The sequence below is a fragment of the Clupea harengus genome, chromosome 16 (genome assembly GCF_900700415.2).
Source record: "Clupea harengus chromosome 16, Ch_v2.0.2, whole genome shotgun sequence".
NCBI classification, from domain to species: Eukaryota; Metazoa; Chordata; class Actinopteri; order Clupeiformes; family Clupeidae; genus Clupea; species Clupea harengus.
The window spans coordinates 23,932,065-23,952,009 of record NC_045167.1 but is presented as its reverse complement, the minus strand read 5'-3'; the positions used below and the strand labels follow the sequence as shown (position 1 = coordinate 23,952,009).

The window sequence follows — 19,945 nt, the reverse complement described above, 5'->3', positions numbered from 1 at the left end:
GGTGCCATGACCCATCATTACTCCCATCCCTTACTACCATGTGAGCCAGATGTTCTGTAACTGCTTGAGGCCCAGTCTCAACATCAACATTGCTCACGGTAATAGTAGTCAAAGCAATAGTAGTTCAATAGTTTGAAATTCATTTTCAACTAATTGTCTCGTATTTCAACTGGTAGAGATGGTGCTTCCAACACAGTGGACTTGGATCTACAAACAAGGAAGCACACAAACCAGTAAAATGAACATGTAGCCCTATGTGTAGTGTAGTGTGTAGTGTAGTGTGTAGTGTAGTGTGTGTATATGAGTGGACCCCTCACCGCTCTCTGGTACTGTTCCTGCATGTAACCCTATGTGTAGTGTAGTGTAGTGTAGTGTGTAGTGTAGTGTGTGTATATGAGTGGACCCCTCACCTCTCTCTGGTACTGTTCCTGTTCCTGCATGACTTTGGGCTGCTGGGCCCGGGCCTCCTCCAGCATGGCCGTCATCTGGCGCAGCTGCTGGTCTCGGTCGGACAGGGTGGTGAGCGTCTGCTGCTTCAGGAGCTCCGCCTGGTCCTGCCAGTCCACCTGCTCCAGCCTGCAGCCACAGGAGCCAGGGTGGCAAAGGGTGGCAAAGAAGAAGCATGGGCAAAGAGATCACTTTTTCACCGTGGTGAACACACTCGCGACTGAGGTAAATCTTCTGACCACAGACAGAAACACCAGATACATTTGGTATGAATCTATACATTTCAAATAATGCATATAGATAATTCCACACTAATAGTTTTTCACCTCACAGGTCAGTATACTATGGCTTACATACCTAAGCACCTCTAGTTCCTGATTGGCCATCTCGTGCTGGGCATCTTTCTCCTTCATCTCTCTACCCAGCCTCTCCACCTTCTCTGTAGCCTTCTTCCTCTCCTCCGCTAGCTCCTGGATGAATTTGGCTACGTCCCCGGAGCGTAGCAGGGTCAGCTCAGCATCCTGCCTCTGCAAGTGCTCCAACTAGAGGGCAGGTAGAAGGAAACACACATTATCAAGACAAATTTGTATGATTTTGTCAGTGAACAATGTTTCAATGTATGGTTTTGTGTATCAATGGTACTGTAATACATTTTAGCATAGTTTTTTACTGCACTCCGTTACTGTAACGGTGTAAAACAGGATTTTAGGATTTTAAAGGACACTTAAAAGTGCAAAATGCTTCTCTCAGTCTGCAACTGCACCATTCATCCCAGTATTATAACCAAAGTCCATGACATGTGTTTCTCACCAGTCTCTCTCTCTCGTTCTGCAGGGCAGAGAGGGCGTTCTTCAGACCCCACACCTCTCCCGTGGAGCCACCACTAGAGGGCGCCTGCGGTTTCTGCCCTCCCTTCGCCATCTCGTCCACCCTGCCCCTCAGCTCCCTGGCCTCACTAATTGCCCTGTCTCTGGCGTCCTGCAGCGAGCTCATGGCGCGCCCGAACGCCTCATTCTCCGCCCGTAGCTTCGCCGCCGCCTCCCTCTCTTCCAGAAGCTTCTGCTCGATCACCATCAGGTCGCGCGCCAGCTCTGCCACCCGCTCCTCCGCCGTCTCCGTCTCCGTCCGCAGCACGCCGCCCTCCCAGCGCAGCTCGCTCAGCTCCTTGGAGTCGGTCGCCTGCACCTCCCGCTCCATCGTCAGCGTCTCCTCCAGGTCCTCCGCCCGTTCCCTGGCCGCCTCCAGCTGCTCCCTCAGCTTCTCCACCTCCGCGCCAGGGGCGTCCCGCACCTCCTGCCTCCTCTCAGCGCTCGAGCGGCTCAGAGTCTCCCTCTCGACCGCCATCACCCCGTCTTCCTCCACAGCATCCCCGCCGAGATGCTGCCGGCTGCCCAGGTCCCGCACCACTGCTTCCAGCTCCTGCTTCTCCCGCTCCAAGGTGCTGATTTGCTCCCTCTGGCCGGCCAGCAGCTGCCTGTGCTGGGAGTCCTTCATGCTGAGCACCTGGTTCAGCTCGTCTCTGTAGCTGTGGAGCTTGGCGGCCAGCTGGGCCTTCTCTGCGTGGAGGTCGTCACGCTGGACCAGCAGCCGTCGGGTCTCCTCCTTCAGACTGTTGTTCTCCCCTGCGGCCTCCTGGATGAGGCCGTCCTTCTCCATCATAACCTGTGGCGTGAGAACAGGTGAGAACAGGTGGGTTAGATAAACAATGGCACCGACTCTAAATTGGGGTCGTTGGGTCAGTGGGCATGCCAATGTCTGTGTTAATTAAATGTCACAGATGCAACAAGATAATAATTTTTTTTAAAAGCCAGCATTATGTATTCTGATGTAGAATAATGAAAACAAAAAAAAGCTGCCTCTAAATCCTGAAATATTTTAAGTGTCCAAACAAATGCTCCCATGACAAATCCAAACCAGCAGACTACTGAAGTGCATGTAGTGCCTTAACATACCTGCAGATGGCGCTCCTCTAGCTGTTTGTACTGGGTAAGCACCCGGTCCCGGTCGTCTTGCAGGGAGCCCATAGCCTTGGTGAAGGCCTCCAGACGGGCTTTGCTGTGTTTGATGTCCTCCTCAGCCTTACGCAGCTTCTCCTTCAGGTCTCGCACCTCCTCTCTCCTTTCCTCCACCTCCTTCTCAGCCATCTCCGCTCTCAGGTCTGCTTCCCTCCTGGCTTCCTCCACAGCCTAGGTACAATATGAGTAACAAAACTATTTAGGGGGAAACCCAATGAAAAAAGGGAAGCAAGTTCTGTGACCGTGGAAGACTTTTTGTTCATCACATTAATGCAAAAAGACAAGATTATATCACATGGCTGTAACATCCATTATTAAAATTGGGTAACTTCATATTTGAACCTTTTTAGAATGTATTTTATTTCGAGTATGACCATGCATGCAGTCAGTATAGCAAAACATGATTGTATACAACATTTATAAAACATGTTAAGAAACCTCGTTATCTTGTGTGACCGTAAATCAAATGTTATTTTTTCTACATTCCCGTTTCATTTACCTGAGTCACTGCCTGATCTTTCTCCCCCAGAAGTTCAACTTCTCGCTTCTCCTTCTCACTCAGTTCAGCCTGCAGCGACTCCGTCAGGTTCTTGGAGGACCGCAGATCTGTCTCCAGCTGCTCCAGACTCAGGCCCAGCCTCCGTTCTTCCGCCTCCTTCTCCCTTAGCTCTACCCTGGCCTCGTTCAGGGCTCCCTGCAGCTTCCCCACAGCCTCCTCCAGAGCGCTGGTCCTGGGGCGCTGGCCCTCCACCTCTGTCTCCAGGGAGGTGAGCTGGGAGCGTGCCTGGGCCAGGGAGCTCTCTGCCTGGGTAAGGGACTCCTTCAGGTCCCCTCGCTCCTTCTCCAGAGCGGCCATGCTCTCGCTGTGCTTCTTTTCCACTTCGTCCCATCTGGCCTGCCACTCCACTTCTGCTTTCTGTAGTCTGCATGAAAGACACAAATCAGTGTTAAACATTAAATAATAAATTGATTTATTTTTTTAAGAGTTCTGTAATATGGAACAGTTATGTGAAATTGAATCGAAAGTGTAATTCAGACAATGCTAACCTTTCTAGTGACACCTGCAGCTCGTCTTTTTTTGTGGTTTCCTTCTGCAGTTGTACACTCATATCATGAGCCTTTTTCTCTGCTTCCTGCACTTCTGCCTCCTTCCCCTGGAGGGTGCTGCGGAAACGGTTTTCCCACTGCTGTGCCTCATCCATCACTCTGTCTCGATCATCTTGCAGAGAGGACATGGAACGTGAGAATGCAGTCAGTCGTGCCAGAGACTCATCCAGTCTGGCCTGCATTTCCTGGGCCTCTCTCTTGGCGACATCAGCGGTGTGTCGAACCCCCTGGATCACCTCTTCGTCCCTTTCCCGTTCCCGGTATGACTCTTCCAGTTGGAGCTCAAGGTGTTTCATCTCCGCACCCAGACGGTACCTCACCTCATCTAGAGTTTCCTCAGCCTCAGCTTTGATTTTGGCCTCGCGTTTAAGTGCTGCCTCTTTTAAGGCAGTGCTCTCTGATTGTGCCTGAATGGCTGCTTTTTGAGTCTCCTCCAACTTCCCTTTGCATTCAGACAGCTCCTGCTCTGTCTTGGCCTTCTCCTCAAGTGCATCTGCGGTCTCCAGGCGGGAGGACTCCAGCTCCGATTTGACCTCATCTCTGATCAGAAGCAGGGCTTTGGTCTCTTTGCCGAGCTCGCTGATTCTCTCCTGGTACTGAATGCAGTCTTTCTGCATCTGCCGCACCTCCAGCTGCTTGTCTCTAAGGAGCTCCTCCAGCTGTCGCGCTCGGCTCTGGCTTCCCTCCTTCACCCTCTGGGCGGACTTCAGCTTCTGCTCCAGCTCCCTTTGTTTCCCTGTCTCTGCCTCTGCCTCAGCTCTCTCCCTCTGCGCCTGACGTTTGTCCTCCTCTAACCTGCATCCTCGATCTTTCTCGTTCTCTACCAGCGCTTCCAACTCTGCCCGTTCACGCTCCAGCCTCTCAACTTCTCGCTGGAGGTCAGCTAAGCGGTCCCTGCTGTCAGCGGCCTCTTGCTGGTAGCCAGCAATGCTGCCATTGATTTCGGCCAGCTGATTCATCAGGCGCTCTTCCAGGTCGTCCTTCTCAGCTTCCAGACTGACACGAAGCTCTTTCAACTGCTCTTCCCTCTTACAGATCTCCTCTTTGAGGACATCTTCTTTCCCTTTGGCATCCTCTAACTGCTGTTGTAGGGAGATTAGCTGAGCAGTTATCTCAGCTTCCCTTTCTCCCCTTGACTGCTTCTCTGCTTCAAGGGCAGCTTCAAGCTCCTTCACTGAATTCTGTGCTGTTTGGAGAGAAGTCTCCAACTCCCTCATATCCTCCTGTGTTTGGTCCTGCGCATTTTCAATTGCATCAATCTTTGGTGACCCCTCTGCTGATTCCACTAGTTGTGGTACAGATTCTTCTGACTGTTGTGGTGGTTCTTTCGGCTCATCGGGATCTGTGGTAGGCTGAGGTGGACTGTCAACTACACCCTGGTCCATTTCAGTCAGGATTACACTTGACTCCTGTGCCACCACCACCTCCTCCACCACAACGCTTGTGCTTGAGGATACCATCTCTGAATTTACCCTCTCCTTCTCCTCACTCAGCTGCTGCATCAGATCTACTGCCTGCTGTTCCAAAGAGTCTCGTTGCGACTTGGCAGATTCCAACTCAACTCTGAGTGTTTCCAACTCCTCCTTAACTCTCTGAAGTTCCTGCTTCAACTCCCTGTCATCCCTTCTAAACCCAGTCCTTTCTTCTTGTTCTCGGAGTCGTTCATTCTCCTCCTCCAGCTCCATAATCTTCTGTTGTTTGGTCTTTGCAAATTTCCTCATCTTGTCTTTCACAGTGTCTACCTCCTTCTGGGCTTCCTCTGCCAGTTTCTCAGCTTCTTGTCGGGCGGCGTCATGGACACGAGCCTTGGCCGCCAACTCCTGCCTCTCCTGGCGAGCAGCTTCAAGAACTCGCCTCACTCGCTCTGCCTCATCACTGACGTTCTCGTAGGATTTCAGCAGAGTTTCATACTCGTCTTTCATGCCTTGCACCTTCTCCTCCCATTCGCGGGATTCTTGTGCAGCTTTTTCTTTTGCCGAATCAGCCTGCTGTCTACAAGTTTCCTTTTCACTCAGCAAGCTATCCATGGCTAGCTTGAGGCTCTCACAGGAAGCTCCCAGGCTCTGGTTTTCAACCAGGCTTCGATCCACTTCCTCGATTAGCCTCTCCCTTTCTGCTCTCAGCTTGCTGAGCTCCACCTCTCCATTCTCAAGTTTCTTCTGAAGCTCCACCACAGCTTTCTCTGCAGCGGCATGCTCTTCTTTTAGTGTCGAGTTCCCTTTCAAAGCCTCCTTACGAGAAATGAGAGCAGCTTGTAGCTTTCGCTGTAGATGTTGGAGTTTAGCGTTGCTGTCTTTGTCCTCCTCCTGCCTCAATGGGACCTCAGCCTCGAGCCGCTGACTCTTCTCCTGTTCTGTCGTCAAGCTTTCCCGGAGGGCGGTATTAAGCTGGTCCTTCTCAGACACAGTCTCCTGCATCTTCTGCAAGAGAGTGTTCTGGTCAGAAAGCTGCTGGCTCAGATTCATGATCTCATCATTCTTGTCATTCAGGAACTGCTTGAACTCGTCCACCTCAGCCTGCAGCAATGCCATAGGAGAGGCAGAGTCGGAGAGGCTAGCCTTGGCAGCTGCCGTGACCTCCTCAACTTCCTTTTTCAGCATTTCGGCATATACCTCGGCCTGGACACACTTCTCCCTTAGGGCTTCCAGCTCAGTGGAGAGCACATCAATCTGCAAGTCCTTTTCCTTCAGTGTCTGTAACTCTTGACCCAGCTCCAGAATCTCAGCCTCTCTGAGTGACAGAGTACTCTGGGTCTCCTTCAAGCAGCCGTCCAGCTCCGCACGGGCAGCCTGCTCAGCCTCGATCTCCTCCCTGAGAGCTTTGAGGGTGGCCTCATCTTCGCTGCTTGTTACTGCTGCTGTTGGAGCTGATGACTGGTCCTCTGCCTCTTTCTGCTGTGCCTCTGTCTCAGGAGCAGCAAAGTCCACCCAGTCTTCCTGGACCCAATCACTGGAGCTTGATTTCTCTGACTTTTCCACTAAAGGTTCAGCTTGAACTTTTGTCTGTGGTGCCTCCTCATTCACTCTTAGCATCTGCATCTCCTCAAGCTCTTTCAGGTGATTAAGCAACTCATTCAGCTGTCCGCTCTGACCTTCAAAGCGGTCCAGCAATGCACTGTGGTCCACCCTCTGTTGTTTTAGCTGGTCACGGTGATGCCGGTCTTTCTCTTTAGCTTTGCGGATGGTGTCCTTGCGTGACTCCTCGGCATCCTGAAGCTTTTTCTGAACCCTCTCAAGCTCAGATTCTAAGGATCCTACTTTGCCTTGCAGACTTGCCTTCTCTTCCTCATCCTGCAGTTCTTGCCCCTTGCTCTGGCTAGTACTGTTAAACTCCTCAGCCAGTCTTTGATTTTCTGCATGTGCCTCAGTCAAAGCTTTCTCCAGCTCTGACATTTGATGTTCAAGCTTCTCCAGTGCCTCTTCTTTGCCACTTAACGTCTGTCTGGCTTCTTCTAGTAACGCTTCCATTCTGTGCTTCTTCTCCTCTTTCTCGCTCATCTCATCAGTCGGAGAGGCGCTGGTTTTCACCTCTGCGACTTCACCTTGCTCTTTAGCCTTCTCTGCTTGAGTCTCAAAAGCAGCAACCTTTTTCATTAGCTCCTTACGCTGCACCAGAGCCGCCTGCAGTTTCCGCTTTATCACGTTTCCGTCTTTTTTCATAGTAGACATCTGCTGTAACAAGTCCTCTTTCTCTTTACGCCAGCCATCAAGATCTTCGCTGTCGTGGGCAGCATCACTCTCTCCTTCTGCTCCTTCTTTCCCCTGCTCACCAGACACACTCTCCATCTCCAAAATATGCTGTTTAAGCTTCTTGACCTCACTGGAAACCTGGAACCTCTCCTCGCCAGCTTGCTGCAGTTTGGCGTTCATGCTGTCATTGAGCTGCATCATCTCCTGCTCCTTCTCAGTCAGGCGCAGCTGGAGGTCTTCGATCTCGGCAGTTTTTTCACAAAGGGACGTTTCCGCCAGCTCCTCGACCTGGGTGACCTCTAACAGTCTCGCCTCCACGTCCCTCAGTCTCTGCTCCAGCTCTGTGGCAATAAGCTCCCTGTCCTCCAGCTGGGCGCTTAGCATCCTAGCCTGGCCCTCTTGCTCAACGAGCGAACACTGAGCTTGATCCAAGTCTGCCTGCAGCCCTAGGATCTTTTGCTCTTTGGTTTGAGAGTCTGATTCCAAACTGGACAATTGCTCTTCCAGGACCTTCGCTGCATCCACCTGCTGAGCCAGCTTGTCCATCTCAGCCTTCACAGCCTTCAGTTCCTCCTCGTAACTCACAGCCCTGGTCGCTGCCTCTTCCCTGCTGACAGTGACAGACTTGAGGTGCTCTTCAAGTCCCCGGGCCTTTTCTTCAGATTCAGAGGCCAAAGCTCTCAGTCTCTCCAGCTCAGCCAGCAGCTCGCTGTACTTCTTCTGGATCTCCTCTGCCAAGACCTGAGCAAAAACTTGACCAGGACCAGACTCTCCATCCACAAGGGAAGCCATCTGCTGGCCAACGGTCAACTGCACCGTCTCCCGAATAACGACTGAGGATGACTCCACCTGTACGATGGAGGAAGTGGACCTCTCCTGCTCAGCTGTTTCCTCCCAGGACTGTAGCTGGCTTAGTTCTTGCATCACAGAGGGCCATTCCTGACCTCCGTCCTGGTTGACGGCCTCCAGGAGGGTCCAACTGCTGTGGGCAACTTCAGAGTCGCTGCTAGTGACCATCTCATCTGAAGAAGCACCTTTGGATTCTCCCGGAGATTCGTTCTGAGGCTGGAGGAGCTCAGGGCTACTCTCGGTATCCGCAGAGGTGTACATTATGGAGGACTCGTCTGCCACGAGTGTCGTTTCGCCCTCCGTTGTGTCGTCCAGGATATCCGGCAGGCCTGCAGTGCCGTCTTGCATAACATAGGTGCCCTCGTGGCACTGGTCTTTATCAGGCTCTTGGCATTCAGTTTTTTGCTGACTTGAGACAGCAAGCTGGTCCTTGAGGAAAACAAGTTCATCCTCTTTCTCTCGCAGCTGCTGCTCTAAGGCCAAGATATTTGATTGCAGGCTGGAGACCTCAACTTGTTCTTCTGCTGTGCCTGAGATTAAGAGAGAAAAGTAAACAGAGAGAAAACAGGATTTGTTAAAGAATTCAGAGATGAAGATGTATGAATGAAGAGGAAAATGGAATTAACATAGTGCACATATTTGATAAAAAAATAAGGAAGGGCTAAATTTAGTATAAGGTGTAACACATTCTTTAGTTACAAAGGACTGGCACCGGTCTTTCAGGTTTTGCTATGCATTCACATAGAGGGTGTGTCAACAAAAACACAACAATTTAATAACTTTGCTCAAAACTTTCGAATGCGTTAATTTTAAACCGGGCCTTGGAATACAATTACGGGTGAACAAATCAATAACAAGTCTGTGTAGACAGTAGGCAGGGGGAGCAGCAGGTCAAAGTCCCTTTGCTTTGTGTTCTCAGCAACATAGGCAAACAAAGAACTGTATGACCAGTCACCTGTGTCCGCCCTCATCAAATCCTCCTGGGACGAGTCAGTCGCATGGCCACTTGCCTCCTGGGACGGGTCAGTCACATGGCCACTCGCTGACTCACCGGTGACCTGGGAGAGAGAATCCATGCACAAGGGATTATGTTTAAATCTCCAGTGGCCGAACGGCATATAAATAAACAAACACACCATAAAAAGACCAGTTCCAATGCTGAGGACTGTTCATTTAATATTTCAATCTTGTAAGAGTGCAACGTATCGTACTTGCTATAGCAGTTATGTAGAAGCTGTAGCATGAAGGTCAATGCTGCAGTCACAACAGACAGTCAGAGGAGAGCGGATTAAAACTGAAATGACCTAAGGCAGTGGGCTGGGCTATCTGTGTATTAACCTCGACCTGTGTCTGTCTGGATGCTGTCACATAGCCATTCCCCGCTTGTCGGTCAAATGGGATCGGGGTGAGGGATTGTTCCTGCGCCCCTGATATGCGCCCCTGATACGAGGGTCTCATGATGACATGCGGGTGAGTCTGCATTTCTTCTGACACCCATACAGCCAGATCATTTGCTTGTGCAAACCTTTGTCTCTTATGAGACTATGTTATGTATATTTTGTATACAGAGTATCATATGTATATATCTTTTTTTTTTGTATATATGATGTTACAATATTCTATTCATGTTCTTGATATCTTCACATCTTAAAACTAACTATATTTTCACAAAGACAAAATAAAACTAAAACTAACCTGGATGTTGATTTGTTGTTCCAGTTCCTGTATCCTGGCAACAGCGTCTTCCCTTTCAGCTGTGTTTTTATCCAATTGTCCTGAAAGACAAAGAAAGAAATCTCATTTGAACAAATAGGACACCTACTGTCTCTTCACCTACCAAGACATCACCTATGGACCTTAGAAAAATGCAGTTTTACTTCTCAACAGATTTAGGATGTAATGTTAAACAACTCAGTTTAAATATAAAGTGCCTAGAATATAAATAAAGACAAGGTCAAATCTGACCCTGTGCAAATGTGAAAAAAAAAAATGACACAGAAGATACGCCAATGCTATTTAATACTGCCCCTAAAACACTGTAGTTTAATTAATAAACAACCGTACCTCTCAGAGAAGTCATGCTGACCGTGACCTGGTCCAGCTGTGCCTCTCTCTCCTCCCGCTCCGCTCTCAGACGCTGCATCATGGCCTCCAGGGCCTGAAGGGCAGCCAGGCACTCTCCGGGGTCACTGGGGATGGCAGCCGCTGCCGCAGCCACTGCCCCCTCCTCCACCATCCCCTCCACAGGCCCTCCAGAGGTCAGAGAGTGCAGTCGCCTCCACAGCTCTCCCAGAGTCTCCTTGAGCTGGACCCCCTCGCCCTGTGTCTCCATCCCCGCCTCCAGGCTCTTTCTGAGGGTAGCAAGTTCCACCTCCAGTCTCTGCACCTCCTCCCCTTCTCTCCTCACCCCCTCCTCTTTCTCTTTCTCCGCGGACGCCAGTTGCTCTCGGAGCTCGGCCAGTTCTGCGTCTCTCGCTTCTGCGCGCGCCTCCATCGTCCTCTCCGCCCCCTCCCTCTCCCTCATCGCAACCTCCAGACTGGCTCGCAGCGCCGCCAGCTCTGCCTCTAATCCATCGCTCTTTCCCCTTTCCGTTCCAGCAGCGTCCAGCTTTCCGCGGAGCTCCTCCGTCTCCGCCGCCCGCTGCTGGGCTTCGCCTTCCCTCTGCCTCTCGGAGGCCTCGAGGCTGGCCCTCAGGGACCCCAGCTCAGCCTGGGTCTGGGATGCCTGCTGCATCCACTGCTGCCTCTCCTCCTCTCTCAGTCTGCCTCTGTCAGCCAGCTCCTGCTCCATCTCACGGAACTGTGTGGTCAGGATCTGTGTGAGGAAAAAAATAGACATTACATTTACAATCACTGTTCAGTGAATGCTTTTATCTAAAAATGAACAGTGATTTCAGCATCTTGTTTTACCAGTTAAGTTACAAGAAATATTAAATGGAGACAGGCACTGCAATGCTGCAGTAAAGACCTGAGTAAAGACTACTGCCCAGTTTTGTTTTTAAATTTAGCAAAAGAGGCTGAATCTTTAGTGAAGTTGCTCATTCTGAGTCATTCATTTTGTCGCAGAGGTGAAAGTATGGCAGAACATTCTGTGCTTCATTACTTCAAATATGGGTTTTGGAAAGGCCGCCAGCTGCTTTAGCTTTGCTGTTGGTAATATACTTTCATCATCACCAAGAGCAAAACATTTGCTTTATGGATGCTGAAGTAGGTGGCCTCAAAGCAAGATATTAAAAGCTGGGCAACTGGCATTTATAAAGGTTTAATAATGGTTGGAGAAACTGAAACATTAATAAAGGTTTTATATTTCATCGATAAACATGACATTTTTATACACATGTCTATGGTAATGTCTATGGTTATGTCTATGTTTGCATGTGTGTGTACCTGTTTCTGCTGGTCAGCACTATTAAGCTCCTGTTGGAGCATCTCCAGTACTTGCTGGCGTGAATGTAACGACTCCTCCAGCTCCTCCACCCGTCTCTGGGATGAGCGCAGCGCCTGTAGAAAGCAGGGTTTACATCAGCGGAACACATACCACACATCCAGTGCTATGCAAATGGGAGGAAAATGACTGACACTTGTTACAGTGAAAATCAGTCTACAGCCCATTACTGCGGCTCGCCAGCTTGCACACACTATCTGATAAGGTACATAACACGCTAGAGCGCTACAGTCCCACGCATTTGTCAACAACGATTTATGCCTGTGCGGAAGGAAGAGAGCAGTCTCCCCACACAGCCTTGAATCCAGTCTACAGGGTACCAAACAGTGTTAATTTCGTTGACGAAAAATATTCGTTAACGACCTTTTTCCCGTGACTAAAACGAGACTAAGACGTGACGAAAACGGATCTTTAAAAATAAAAACTATGACTAAATCTATTTTAACTCTCGTTGACGAGACGAGACGAGACGAGACGAAAATGTTGGTGGTTGACTAAGTCACAATTGTTTTTTTTTTCTAAACTTGTATGCACTTGTATGCACATCATTGGTCCTGTATCTATCCCTCCTCCACTCCCTGAGATGCCCAGACAGACATGCAAGTGACGCCCTAACAAACGTCATGATGGCTGAAGTTCAGGCACTCGGTAGGCTACTGGAAGAAAAATAAGAATAGATATCTGGACAGTCTTTAATTATAACTTGACAGAAAATAAAACACAATGCACCGCAATAACCGGCGAGAAACCTTGTGGCTTCAAAATAGGTGGGAAGAACACAACAAGAGGCACCTGAAAGCGCACAATACAACCCTGCAATTTATGCCAAGGTAAATTAGCTAGTAACTGTCAATGATAATTAGCTAATGTTAACTAGTTATTAGAATATATTACAATTAGCCAACGTTAAGTTAACTTCAAAGGGGCAGTCGAGTGTATAGGTTGTGTCAGCTTGGATAACTAGCTAGTCATTTTCGATTGAAACCTCCCGTTTGGCTTGGCAAATGAGTTCCAAAACGTTTAGCTAGCTAACGTTAGCTAACTATGAGGTAGCATAGCTAAGTTATACTAGCTATCGAAAGCTAGCTAAGTTATACTAGCTATCGATAACTAGCTAGTAAACGCATTGCAGAATTGACTATAGGACAGGCCACGCATGACATTAATCAAGAAAAAATAAATGAATATGTGATTTGTTTACATATCCTTGTCTATTTATGCGATTGTTATTATCATTGGCACTACTTTCAACTCTCAAACTATCTGTCTAGCTAAATATGTTGATTATCAGATTGCACAGCAATTTATATGGAGGATATGTGGTTGATTTAACTAAGGCCAGGTAGGCATAGTAGTTGTATTGTGTTATCACATCATTTGAATCTTCAAAATCTAGACTTGATATTCTCTTATATTTTAATAATAATACTGTTAATTAAGTATTGCCTTAAAATTATTATTTACATTGAATTCATTGGAATTCAGCTGTAGGCATATACTAGGAGATCTGTATCTTAGAGACTAATTGCATCCACAGTTTAAGTACTGCAAGCTTGACTATTATGCAGTTGTAGACACTACACAAGGGGTCCCCGGGCCTGAGAAGGGAAGGAAAGGAGTTTAATGTGGCTATAAGATGGACTTTTAAATGTGACTAAAACTAGACTCAAATGTAATGCGACTTCGTCGACTAAAACTAGACTAAAATGTTCTGAGTTTTCGTCGACGAAAACTAGACTAAAACTAAGGAGGATAACAATGACTAAAAGTGACTAAAACTAATATGCATTTTCGTCTAAAGACTAAGACTAAATCGAAAATAGCTGCCAAAATTAACACTGGTACCAAACCTGCACCCTGAACGCAAGGGCAAAGAGCCAGAATCGTTGGTATGGCAGTCAGAGCACATCCGCACCCATAGTGACGGCACCTCGTCACAATGTCCCTTTGGAGCCAACCAAGACCAGATAATCAGATGCACCATGGGACCCAAAGGCGGAGGCTGGTGTTACCTGCTGTAGTTCTGTGTCCACTGGAGCTTGTGCAGACACGGTGAGCAGCTCCTCCTCGTGCTTCTGGATTTGCTCCTGAAAGCGAACATCCTTCTCTCCAATCACAGCCTGCAGACGATGAACCTGAGAACGACAGCAGCACAACTCTCATTGAACCTGATCTTGCGTGGGATTCAACTATAATTCTTTGACACTGCACATGGAGAGATATTCAGCACCTCAGGCCACGCCAGGCCTGTTACTGAAAGCGAAAGATGTGATTCTGGCGAAAGGTTGACGAAATTTGAGCTCTACAGCCGATCAAATTACACCCCTCCCTCTCGTGCTCCAGAAACAATGTGTTAATTGGCTGGAATTGTTTATTGCTCGGTCCGAGCCAGTATGTTTCCCATTTACTGAGTATGTGTATGAACACAGGACGATTTTTGGGAGCGCACACTTGAATGGACTGCACATTTGATTTCTCAAGCCCTATTCCCTTGCTGTTGGAGACATTATCTAAAGCTGGCACACTCACACTCCGTCGTTGTTTGCATGATGATTAAAAAAGTAAACATTGTTTTACCTCAGGCAGGCCACACTATTTCACAGAATATTTCCTCCACATTAACCATACCAGTAAAAAAACCACAAACAAATGATGTTCAGCACTGTACCGTACACTAATTTGACTATTTTTAGAATATGAAAAAGACTAGTTGTGTAACAACGAGGGTGAGGCTTCTACAGAAAAAAAGACTACGCCTGGTCCCAAACCATCCAGTCAGTGCTGTGATGCACAGACATCTGAAACACATACAAGTCTAGTCCTCCATTACTGTTATTGTTTTATTTGACACCCTGTTCATATGTGGGTGTAACGTGGCATCCAGAGTCGTGGCAGTGTGAGAGCAAGGCGAACCTGTTCGACGTGACCCTGTTCCTTCTCATTCAGGAGCTGCTCGGCCGCCTTAAGCTGCTGCTGCAGGGTCCTAAAGGCCGACTCCTCCTCCTGGAGCTTGGCTCTAAGCTGTTGGAGCTCCTCTTCCACGCCCGGCGCCACAGTGAAGGACCCCTCTGAGCTCTAGGAAAACACAAGAACAGTCGCACAAATATGGACATCAGCGGCGCAGGGGATTGATTTAATGGGTGGGGACGAGCTGTCGGGAGTGTGCTGCGTCTCCAGGCGGTGATTGTGAATGGTGTTAGTCTCGGCACAGCAGGCGCTGTCAATAGGTGTTTTGTCTTCATTACACAGTGGAGCCAAACAAAAGCCCTCTGTTAAGGCATTTCTTCTCGCCTCTCACTAATCTGCATTTCTATCAGTGAGAAAGGCGGAAAATTATAGTGATTTTTCATAGCTGAACAACTCACATATGACTTGAATTTAGTTTTATTCTCACTACCTTACTTTGTGGAAAACAATGCATTCGTGTTATACAGATGTTGTGTAAATGGCACTCAACCTTTATTGAAGGTCTCAATAGAAAAGCACAGAAGGCACATAAGTACTTTATTTTTATTTTATTTTACCTGACTGACGTTGAGCCCCTCCTTTCCTTTCAGCTCGCTTATCTGTTTGTTCAGAGCCGCCATCTTGGCTTTAGCCTGGAGCTTGAGCTTTGTGAAACGTGCATCTCCTGCTTCTCTCTCTTCCTGAAAGTGCAGCAATGTGCACACATGTGAACACACATATGCATGCACACACGCAGACAGATGAACACACACACACACAAATTCCTGCCCAACAATAATGCTCATCGCTATAAATGCTATAGACTATACAATATTGTATGTGTGGACGCCAAAACAGCAAAATTAAACTCCTTTGCTCAACCATTTGCTGCCATTATGATATAGTTATTAAGCACTAATCAGGGTAAAGTTTTCACTGGTACAATATGCACAATACACAAAAAATGCTAACAGCATTCCTTTCGAATTTGCAGTAAAAACGAATTTGTCTCAAACAGCCAAATATCACCAACAATCCCCAATAACACAAACTCTCACTTCACTATCTAATCTCTCTCTCTATCTCTCTCTCCCTCTACTCTTCTCTGCAGTCCAGCTGCCCTCTCACCTTATGCTGTCTCTCGGTGCTGGCCAGCTGGTTGTCCTTCTCCCTGATAAGCTCCTTCAGCTGGACCACCAGCTGCTCCGTCTGGGCCAGCGTCTCCAGGGTTTCGTCAGCCTGGACCCCGGGCTCCTGCAGGGCGGCCTCATCACCATCATCAGGCAGGGGCTGGGGGACTAGGCCCTCCTGGGGTAGGGCAGAAAAGGACATGAGGAAAGATTGCTTATTTCTCCTCTGGGCTCCAGCTTGTAGGTTATAGTTTGGAAACTGAGCCAAATCCCACGGAGCACACAGATTAATTACTTTTATGTAAGGCTCTGAGCAAAATTGTCTGTGAAATATTCAAATGTAAGTGCAGTCCCTATCTAACTAGTCTCAATAATTGAAGTGTGGTGTATGTGGCATAGCTTATTGCAGGTGGAGCATACTCTCTCAATCCATATCATCGCCACAACTGAGCCACAACTGATTCACAACGGAGACATTCACTAAGCTTGAAACTCAACTAAAGGCACAAGTAGTTTTCGCTAAGGTTGAACACTGAAAGCCTGTTAGCAGAAAATACCTTATTGTTCTTCATTTTTAAAACAAAACTCTTGCCTTAGATAACAGTGCTACAAACATCCTGCCCCTGCACATTCAAAGCAGATGTTGAAATGTTTCTCTTTAACTCCAGGCTATGTCCAATTTGATCGAAAACGTTGTTGAACAACTACCACGGTTAAAATAGAGAGACTCATTTTGAACACTCTCTCGCCACGGATACCGCGATGGTTGCTCAACAACGCTTTCGGGAAACGCAGCTGGACGTGATGTACGATGGGCCTACGCCAGAACAAGCCCAGATCTGTTCAAGTGTCAGTACCTAGCTGGGTTAGCCTCCAGTTCCATATGAATAAAAGCACAGAGTACAGTGAAGCCATTCTCTCCAGCAGTTTCTAGGGAACTAGAACTACAACTAATCCCATGTCCTTGGCACTGACGTTACTGCATTACCAGCTGCAAATGTCATTACAGTGGGACACCTCACCTGTGGTGTCCCGTCTGGAGGTTCCTCTCCAGAGAGCTCCTGCAGGACGGAGTTCACCCCCTGGGCCAGTCTGCTGAGCATGATGACCCTGACAGCAGCACGCAAAACAGTTCATTTCAAACCCAAAGTAAAGTATGGCAGAAAATGAGAGCCTCTTGGAATTATGGATATCTTTCCACTTATGTTTAGAAAGGCGGTAGATTGTTTAAGTCAGACAGTGAGGTTACATAGATCACGTAAAGGTGAAACACAAAGATCTAACACAGTATGTAGTCAATTCTCACACAAAGAAAAGGGGGGGGGGAAACATGCTCGACTGAAATGATCTAGACAGACTTCATCACTAATTAAAATGAATTCCTGGTTGAACTTGACATCTGCAACAAAGTATTCCGTTAAAGAACACAAAATACTTCTAGTGTGCGCTTTCCCCCGTTTTCGATAACTGTGCACGGAGGTTATGTAAGGAATGTATTTACATATGGAATCAATTTCATGTCTAATCATGTAATGACAAAGCCACAAGATTCGGTCAATCTCGGCTGGTACCGAACACCACCGAAATAGCAGGACATACGACTGCGACTGCGTCATTTGGTTTTGTCTACAGAACAGTAAAGATTGGCGAGATGGATGTCTTACTTTCTCATCCCATATATGACTGTTATCGCATGGATCATATTAAAGGTATGAATTCATCGATACGACTGTGACTTGCACATGCACAGTTTCGGTATTATTACGAACAGAGTGCATTACGTTCACCAATGAGACTACGAGCTAGCAAACAAGCTAGCTAACCTAGAAGTGCACGCACGGTGTTGTCTGGTAAACAGCCGCTATTGAGGATAATTGAAACACTCTTCTGCTGCAATATTTGTGTGTATGACAGCCATTCCCTGCGCCTGGTCAAGGAATGAGAAGTAATTGCTTGTTGACATCGTTACACTTACCTGTGTGAGTACTCCGTGGACGGATTGCTTTTTTTTATTTCAGAGAATCCTTCTCCTGAATTTCCAAGCTAAGCCACATCACCAAACATCCCGGAAACAAAATTTACTGAGCAACGATTGGACTACTCCGTGCTCTCGCAGCAGCAAGGGACCGTCTGCAAAAAACAATCCTCCTATGGCACGACATTGATCCGGAGACTGTGTTGTTCAGTGTTAAGTGTGGCATATGAGCATGTATCGAGCATGATCTCGATACATTAATAGATTCATAATTGAGTTTATTCACGCCGTGGACCATGGTGCAACACAGAGCAAACGGACTTGACCTCAGGATCAACCTGCTCGTCAACTACGGCAAGCAATTGGGCCGCAGCCTGTTGCTTCTTGCCCACTACACCACAGTTTTTGCACAGTTTCTCTCAAGTTCGGTGAGATGCATGGTGGCGGTGGCGAAGTGGACCTCACTGTTTGCGCGGTGCACCACAGAAGCCTTCGGGTCCGTCTATAGACACCTGAACAGGTGGGGCAAGAAAGTCAAACCCCCAGTGCCACAGGTGACATCTTCGGCAGTGACACGCAGCTTCAGCGATGAAATTGACAGATGAGGACAACAACGCTTAGCGTTGGTGGTTTCGGATCCATCGACAGCTTATCAATAAGTCTTATATGAGCGTTTTGCAAAAAACCCAAAACCGTTTTTATTTTAGGTGTAGATTAAGTTACAGGCCATCATTTTTGTACCAAACAGTTATGTTGAAATCATGGACGGCTTTGAGAAAACTGCACAGAGCAGATACATACACTGACATAATGTAGATTGTAGCCTCATATCCATGAGTTTCGATTCATATTTTTTTCATACGTGTTTATTTTTGCTAGTAAAGTAAAATTATTTGAATATGTCCATCATGTATTTTTGTATGCAACTGTTGCACTTCAGCCTTCATACCTTAACCACTACAACGTATCTTGCGCTAAGGTAGCAGAGCTATATTCCTATAACTACCAGGGAAGACGCTGTCATGTGCTGAGCCACTATTTATACCCAGCACATGGGTCTACCCAGAAAGGGGCATTAAAGCTCTCTGTTTTCTTCTGTACCTTGGGGCCAAAAACACTACTTTTGAGCTGTGATTACACAACCCACCGCTGATTGTCGAGACTGGAAGACACGGGAAACAAAGACACATTTCTACATTTGATTATTCAACATGCTAGACAACGCTAGACAATTATTGTCTATTTAAGAGTTTTTCTTTCTTTTGTTGTTTTGTTTGTGTGGATCTGTAGTTTAGGTAAGCGAGTTAGGAACCTTTTCAAGGTTATATCAGCTCATGACAACAAGTTGATGAAACAACCCATGTTTATAATACTGCATTGTATTACGATTATTTTATCCATATACAATATAGTTCCATTTAACCCACTATTATAAAACGTGTTATAATAAGCCAATATGAAAAAACAATTCTGTTTACTAAATAACAAGGTCAAACATCATTGTGAAGCTTGAAGCTTGAAGCTTGTGAAGATTAAAGTTATACTGTATTTTATACTCCGGTGGTAACCACTCTCTGAACAGGCATGTTACAGTAACCTAAATATATTCCACGATAAAACAACTCTTTATTGCAGTGTTTAAACTTGACATTTCAAATAAACCCAATTAAAAATCAAATTGTTCAGCCTCATATGACATTGTATTAATGCCTGTAAGCCCTATTGCAGTTTTCATTGTTATACTGCAGCATAATCATAAGTGTAATAGGTGATTCATTGTCAATATAAGGAAGCGATTGCAAGATGGCTGCTTCCTTTCAAGTTCACCTGATGCCTGCTAGAAAAAGACGAGTTGAAAATTGTGTCAGGCTGTGAATTTTCCTATGATCACTGCCCTTGTCTTTACAGGGAATCTAAGCAACATAGCCTTACATGCTTAGCATAGCCTTTCTATTTTTCTTCAGATAATTGCTCATGATGCATCACATATGTATATGAGTAATGAGTGCCATCACTGGCATGGTTCTCAGGGTCATAGCATCACTTAGCCTTATGATAGTAACCTTTTGAGTATAAGACCATCACTATGTTGTAAAACAGATTTTTTTTTAATGCTAGTTGCCCACTCTCCCCCATCTATATCCAACATATGTATGTATGTATGTATGTATGTATGCGTGTATGTATGCATGTATGTATGCATGTATGTATGTAATATGTATGTATGTGTGTATGAGTGTATGTACTGTATGTATGTATGTATGTATGTATGTATGTATGTATGTATGTATGTATGTATGTTTGTGTGTATGAGTGTATGAGTGTATGTGTGTATGTATGTA

The 19,945-nt window shown here is 46.9% G+C and overlaps 1 protein-coding gene and 1 long non-coding RNA gene across 2 annotated transcripts in view; one reads left to right on the top strand and one right to left on the bottom strand.

The window, feature by feature from the left end:
• golgb1 (golgin B1) overlaps window positions 1-17,694 on the bottom strand; it is a 21,410-nt gene extending 3,716 nt beyond the window's left edge. The window contains exons 1-16 of the mRNA XM_012838238.2: window positions 17,604-17,694; window positions 16,651-16,738; window positions 15,627-15,806; window positions 15,077-15,199; window positions 14,466-14,627; window positions 13,565-13,687; window positions 11,495-11,608; window positions 10,172-10,922; window positions 9,803-9,882; window positions 9,063-9,165; window positions 3,510-8,637; window positions 2,962-3,385; window positions 2,400-2,633; window positions 1,258-2,109; window positions 805-989; window positions 411-576 (exon numbers count right to left, since the gene is read on the bottom strand). Coding sequence (XP_012693692.2) covers window positions 411-576; window positions 805-989; window positions 1,258-2,109; window positions 2,400-2,633; window positions 2,962-3,385; window positions 3,510-8,637; window positions 9,063-9,165; window positions 9,803-9,882; window positions 10,172-10,922; window positions 11,495-11,608; window positions 13,565-13,687; window positions 14,466-14,627; window positions 15,077-15,199; window positions 15,627-15,806; window positions 16,651-16,731 — 8,706 coding nt within the window. The 5' untranslated portion in view covers window positions 16,732-16,738; window positions 17,604-17,694. The remainder of the gene's footprint in view (window positions 1-410; window positions 577-804; window positions 990-1,257; window positions 2,110-2,399; window positions 2,634-2,961; window positions 3,386-3,509; window positions 8,638-9,062; window positions 9,166-9,802; window positions 9,883-10,171; window positions 10,923-11,494; window positions 11,609-13,564; window positions 13,688-14,465; window positions 14,628-15,076; window positions 15,200-15,626; window positions 15,807-16,650; window positions 16,739-17,603) is intronic.
• On the top strand, window positions 16,729-19,281 carry LOC122133602. The gene is made up of 2 exons (XR_006152896.1): window positions 16,729-17,337; window positions 17,647-19,281. It is a non-coding gene; the product is annotated as an uncharacterized LOC122133602 (long non-coding RNA).
• The last annotated feature ends 664 nt before the right edge of the window (window positions 19,282-19,945 follow it).